At 45.2% G+C, this 6,025-nt stretch overlaps 1 protein-coding gene across 2 annotated transcripts; it reads right to left on the reverse strand.

Annotated features, from left to right (window-relative positions):
* Positions 1-1,766: 1,766 nt before the first annotated feature.
* CETN2 (centrin 2) lies at positions 1,767-5,896 on the reverse strand. Of its 2 annotated transcripts, none has more exons than XM_007183554.2 (5): positions 5,778-5,896; positions 4,759-4,917; positions 4,372-4,500; positions 2,827-2,964; positions 1,767-2,393 (listed from the first exon to the last, which is right to left on the reverse strand). In XM_007183554.2, the coding sequence occupies exons 1-5, from the start codon at positions 5,874-5,876 to the stop codon at positions 2,304-2,306; spliced, it is 615 nt and encodes a 204-aa protein (XP_007183616.1). In that variant the 5' UTR covers positions 5,877-5,896; the 3' UTR covers positions 1,767-2,303. The 2 variants fall into 2 exon arrangements, with proteins under 2 accessions (XP_007183616.1, XP_057394129.1); XM_057538146.1 differs by lacking the exon at positions 5,778-5,896 and adding an exon at positions 5,641-5,758.
* Positions 5,897-6,025: the final 129 nt, after the last annotated feature.

The following is a 6,025-nucleotide window of genomic DNA, read 5'->3' on the forward strand; positions in this document are numbered from 1 at the left end:
CCTCCCTATCCACCCCCACACTGCCCAGAGTTTACCCAACCACTCTGCCTACATCTCTTGGTCCAGCCCCACATGAACCAACCTCTACTCCGCTCCCTTTTCATGACACTACACTCACCCTACACTCTCTGCATCAACTGCACCTGCGCTAGCCTCACCTACCATTCCCTCCCCATCCTTCCCATCCCATCAGTCTATCTGATCCAGCCCCACATGAACTGACCCCAGCCTCCTCTCCATCCAAATCTCCCCACCCCCTTGCAGCTCTTTTCTGCCTCCAGTGAACTGGCTCCAGATCCTCCTCCATCCCCATCTTCCCGACCCTCCTGTGACTCTGCTCCAGTGCCACGTCCACTGATTCGTGCAAACCTATCTTAGAATGGCTGCCAGGCATAGATATGGCAAGCACATTATGTCTGTCCTTATCCTTAGGGATAACATGTTACTTGCCACTCTCCCTCCTTCCAAGAGATTCTGACTTTATTTCATTTAGGAGAACGTTAAGCAGGAGGAGATAAGAATGTTTCCAGGGTGACAGTTAACAGTGAAATGGGAAGTAGGGCCCTGTTTTTGCACTCGTTTCCAATATTGTACGTCTTTTATCAGATCATATGCCTCTTATTAAAAATCAGCAATATGACAGAGGTCAACTCCTCACAGGAAATGCTGTCAACTCGACTTTGGGGACAGTAATCATAAAAGCTTCATGGACCCACATTTAACAAAAAGCTTCTGTGACAACCATACCAAAGGAATGAGTGAGAACAAATACTCCTGAAATGCCTCCTTCTTGGCACTGTAAATCCAGGCCCTTTCTGTTAAGTTTTCATTGGCCCTCCCCAGCGATTCTGAGTTAAGCACCACTCTTCTCCCTATTCACAGACAAGGAGACTGAGGTGCCCAGAGAAGCAGCTTGCCCCAAATTACACAGCCATAAAGTGGTGGAGCCCCTGTGAGAACCCAGGTCTGAAGCTACTCTGGGGTCCCCCCACATACCTCAGTGTTTCTCAAGGAGAAGTCCCTCTGCAGGAGACTTGTCCAGGGGACCCCCAAGTCCTCCAGGATGCCGGTGTCCAGAGATGAGGCCCACGGTCACACCTCTTTAACATGCACCCCACACAGGGTTGCTAGTTGAAATACAGGACACCCAGGTAAAGTTGAATTTCAGACCAACAATGAATAAACAACAAAATGTCCAAATGGGATATACTTGCACTAAAAAAAAAATTGATATGAAATTAGCTTAATCAGTTTTCCATTCCTCCTCATCCCTTCTTGCTCCTCACCCTCAGCCTGGGGCAGAGACTTTAACGCCATCTGCCAGGATTTCTCTTATAGGTCATCCCATACGGGGCCAGGAGGGAGCTGGACAAGGTCACTGGACCTGAACCACACAGAGATTCTGAGACACCATCCAGCAAATAAACTGACCAGAGGTTGGCTAAGCTCAACCTACTGTCATAATCACCTGGCTTTCCCCAATTTGTCCCAAGCACAAATTACCAATAAGACTCTTTTCCAGCTGTACACTTTGCCAAAACTATGTTTTAGGGCATCATTTAGGCTTATGCAAAACAGTCAACTAGTTTTAGAAACTGATGGGTTCCCAGGGCAAAAAACAATTCACGTCCATAGTAAAGGATCATTTTGTTTTCTGTTCACGGGCTGGCAAGGAGTTTGGGATCTACCAGGCTACATTCAATGAAATGGTTTAGAAGCTGAACTCATAGTCAAGGCTAAAGAAGTCATCCTTAGAGAACAAGAGCTCAAAATAAGAAAGATTTTATTTGAAGACAAAACAAATAGCGCGCGCACACACACACCCACACACATCCAAATGCAAGTAAGAGAGTTCACTGGGTTTTATAAAAGAGAAAGCTGCACTCAGGTGCCAATTAAAATTGGAACCACTGAAGAGATGCCCCCTGCTTGTGGTGACACAAGTACAACATGTGCTTGTGAAGAAGTTGTTCTGCGGTGGCATAAATGTGGGAATGCGGGACAAGAGTTAAGCGATACAAGGCAGAATAGCAGGTGTGCAAAAGCTCAAAGACTCTTTTCTCCACTCTAACGTGCTCTCGTTCTGCCCTGGGGAATTAAAGCAGTCAGCAGGTCACCTTACAAAGAACCTCAATTTCAAAGAACACTTTCAAAAGTTGAAAATAGATTCAGAGTTATTACTAAGGTCATATAGAGAGATCAGTGGGGGAAAAATAATTTACATTCTCAAAAACCAGGCTTCACACAACAGCAGGCACGAAATCGAGTTCCACGTGCTTGCCTTATAAAAGATGACACTGATCTCAATAAAGGCTGGTCTTCTTCATGATGCGCAGGAACTCTTGCTCATTGACTTCTCCATCTCCATCTCTATCGGCCTCATCAATCATTTCCTGCAGCACAGAAAAGATTCCGGTTAGATTAATTCATAAATGAAATGAAAATGTGACGAAGTAATAGGCTTTTATAATGCTACATGAATAGACTATTGTGGTCCACCTGATGCAAATGTGCTGCTTTTTGTAATGGCTTGGTTCCTGAAAAGTCATTTGAAAACCAAGCCATACTTTGCCAAACGTGTATCACCTAGAAGGGAGCTCAATGATCATGTTGACTAGGGAGATTCCTAAAACCTAAAATAGTAAGTAAAATTGTTCACGTATGTATTTTTCTGGGAGCAGCGTCCATAGGTTTGTCACACTATCGAAAGAGAAATTAAGTGGTCAACAGAGCGACGAGAGAACACACTAGTTTTCCTTCCTATGTAACCAGAGAAAATGTAACTCAGAGAAGTCACACAGGGCTCCAGGCTGATGTGTCACAAACCTGCAGCTCCTCATCGGTGAGGTTTTCACCCAACTCCTTGGCCACACGTTTTAGATTTCTGAACGATATCTTCCCAGTTTCATCATCATCGAAGAGCTTGAAAGCTTTCAGGATTTCTTCTTTGGTATCTTTCTCAGACTTAACAAGTAGAACATAAAACACATGAATATGGAGACACTCGTGACTCATACTTACTCGGCTCCTGCAGCCCCACCACCGCCCATACCCCCTGCCCTGCACAGACATCTTGGTAACAGCCTTCATGACCATAGGGGCTCGATCACGGAAGATCACACATCAACCAGGGTAGAAAAAGGGGACAAACGATGAAATTATTACAAACCCAGAGACTAAAAAGGAAATATAAAGGATTGTATTTAAAACATTTTCTGTATAAACCAAAGAGAAAGTAGATTTGTTTTTAAGATGTACGAGCAGATGGTGGAGTTAAATTTAGGGGAAATATACTGCTTAAGCTGGTGGAGGAGGGATCCTCTTGGTGAGGGTTGGAGGGGAAGGGAGGAGAGAGAAGGCTATTTCACTTGTTATGAGATCACAAAGCATTACTGGGATCCCAAGTACTCTAACAGAGGAAAAGAGTAAAATCTCCAAGAGCTCCAAGTCCAAATATTCCTGAAAGGTAGCTAAAGATAGAGAGAGCCTCTAATAAGAGCAATCTGGGAATCAACCTTGAATGTGGGACAGCTTTACTAGGTTGTTACAGAATGTTAAACTTCCTGAACTCTTAAACTAGTCCCTGAAGAAAAATATAGGTGTGATTAGATAATTTCAAAGCAACAGGATTATTAGAGTAGGAACAGGCCTGTGCCCTGGGAAGCACACCTGAAACACTGATGGAGTTACTTTTCCACAGGCTAGTAGAACATAGCTGAGCCACATTAAGGAGGAGCCAGGAGGTTAACAAAAGAGAAATGGACCAATGTGAACACCTTTCCTGGGTGGGACACTCAGGGGACTGAGGTAGACTGGTAAGGTGTCATTTTAGAGTCTCTCTGGACCATTTGGACCCTTTAAAAGGGTGACACCCAAGAGACTAGAAAATGGGTGAATTCAACCATGGAAGTGGTGAAAGACCAAATCCTCAGTGCAGTAAAAACACAGCCTCAGGCTGAGGCTGCCCAGAATAACGACAAATAGGAGAGAAAAGAATTTCAAACTTTAAATACATGGACTTTGTCCTGTCAAAATGCGAGACACTGTAATATTGTTGCTGTCATTAAAAGTTTTACTGCTTGTGGTTATCACACTGACATACCAGTTGGAGAAAGGTAATAGCAAAAAAACATGATAGCAGGAATACTTCTACTTCCTTTCAGAGGGTAAAAAGACTTTTCCTGTGACTTTGTGGCCTTGAAGAAAGCCAAGTAGAACCTAAACATCCTAATTCTCAGTCACAAATACTCTCCTTTATCTGAACGCTCCAGTTTGTATTAACTTTTCTTCAATGAAGACATTTCCATATCGAGATTCAAATTTGTCCACCATTATTGGTGGCAAATATGCTGATCATCTTAGCTAACTTACCATTTTCTGAGTCATCACAGTCAAAAAGTCGCTAAAGTTCATTTTTCCTGTCCTTTCCTTATCAATTTCACTTATCATTTTCTTGATCTCTTCTTTCTTGGGTTCAAAGCCCAGTGCCCTCATTGCCACCTACAACAAAAAGAGGATCATCTCAATAGGCACATCTAAACCCAGGAGCTAAAGAATGACAGTGCTGAGGGGGTTAAGCCAGCATCTGCCACAATACTGTTCAAATGACTAGGAAACACTATAACATTCAGCAAATTGATATGTGCACTCAATTTTATTTAATAATTCTCGAGGTAAGTAAAGACAGGAAAACACAGCACAGAAGACAAAGAGGCAGAGAAAAGTCAAGGCAGCAGAGCAGGAATGTATAAGGCTTGCCTTAAGTTCCTTAACATCAATTGTCCCAGTTCCGTCAGCATCAAAGAGATCAAAAGCTTCTCGAATTTCCTGTTTCTGCTCTTCAGTAAGCTCCGGTTTAGGACTCATCCTTTTTCGCTGGGCAGTTGATGCCATGTTTGCCTTCTTAAAGTTAGAGGCCTTTATATGTTTTACAAACACAGAAGCACAATATTAAGTAATAGAGTCCACATTTTACATAAAATAGTTACAACCACACACATTTTAAGATAGTTCATACCAACGAATTCCAAAACTTTGCTTAACAAACTATTGTTTGTAGAAGCAAGGAGATCCCTTGTTCTTTTGGACGTCTCATTGAAAAATCATCCCAAAAGAGAGCTAGCCAAGGAGCTGACTAGGGAGAACTGTACAGATAACCAGCTCTCCCTGAATCTGGGGACTAATTATAAAAATGTCCTTAGAACGCTACTCCGCTTCACCCTAAGTTCTCCGATTTTCTGATTACTTCTAGATTTAGGCCAAATATTACTAAGGTAAGATGTATGTTTTGTCAATATCGAATAATAAAATTCAATCCCCTTGGTACATCTGAGCCCTCTCCAAGAAGCTCAAGGCGTTACCCTAAGTCCCTATATTTAACATTTTAAATGCATTAACAATCAAACATAATAAACTGCCCCCCAGCTCTGTGTGGAAACTTTGGTAGAGGCGGCCAGAAGGCCAGAGTCAGAGAGGGGTCGGGGCCTGGGGGGAACCCGAGTCTTTTTTGCCCAGGGACGGTCACCGAAGGGGCTGGAGAAGGCCAGGGGAACCCGAGGGGCGGGTAGGGGGCGGCTGTGGCTGAAGGGGAGACAGCGACGAAGCACAGGCCCAGCAGGGCAGCCGGCGTCTCTACCCTACCCTTCCGGGAAAGCTCTCAGAGGAAGAAGGAGTGCGCCAAGGCCGAGAACCGCGCAGGAGAGGCGGCGGGGCCTTGCCAAGGCCTGGGAAGGGCTCAGCCTCTGCACGCGGGGCTCCAGACGGCGGAACGCACTCACCATCGCGGATGGACTCCACTTCCCGTTGTTACGGCAACCGACGTACACAGTGACTCGGCTCCGTTCCCACCGCCCCGCGCGCACGGCGTCTCTCCCCATTGGCGGACCGCTCGCTGCTCTTCCCCATTGGCACAGGGCTGGAATGGGTGGGGCTAACGCGAAGAACTCCCGGCGCAGGGCGGGGGGCTGTGCTCTCGCGGCCTGGCCTCATTGGGCAGGATCACGCCGCGAGCGCTGATTGGCTGAGC

The sequence above is a fragment of the Balaenoptera acutorostrata genome, chromosome X, assembly GCF_949987535.1.
Source record: "Balaenoptera acutorostrata chromosome X, mBalAcu1.1, whole genome shotgun sequence".
Classification (NCBI taxonomy): Eukaryota; Metazoa; Chordata; class Mammalia; order Artiodactyla; family Balaenopteridae; genus Balaenoptera; species Balaenoptera acutorostrata.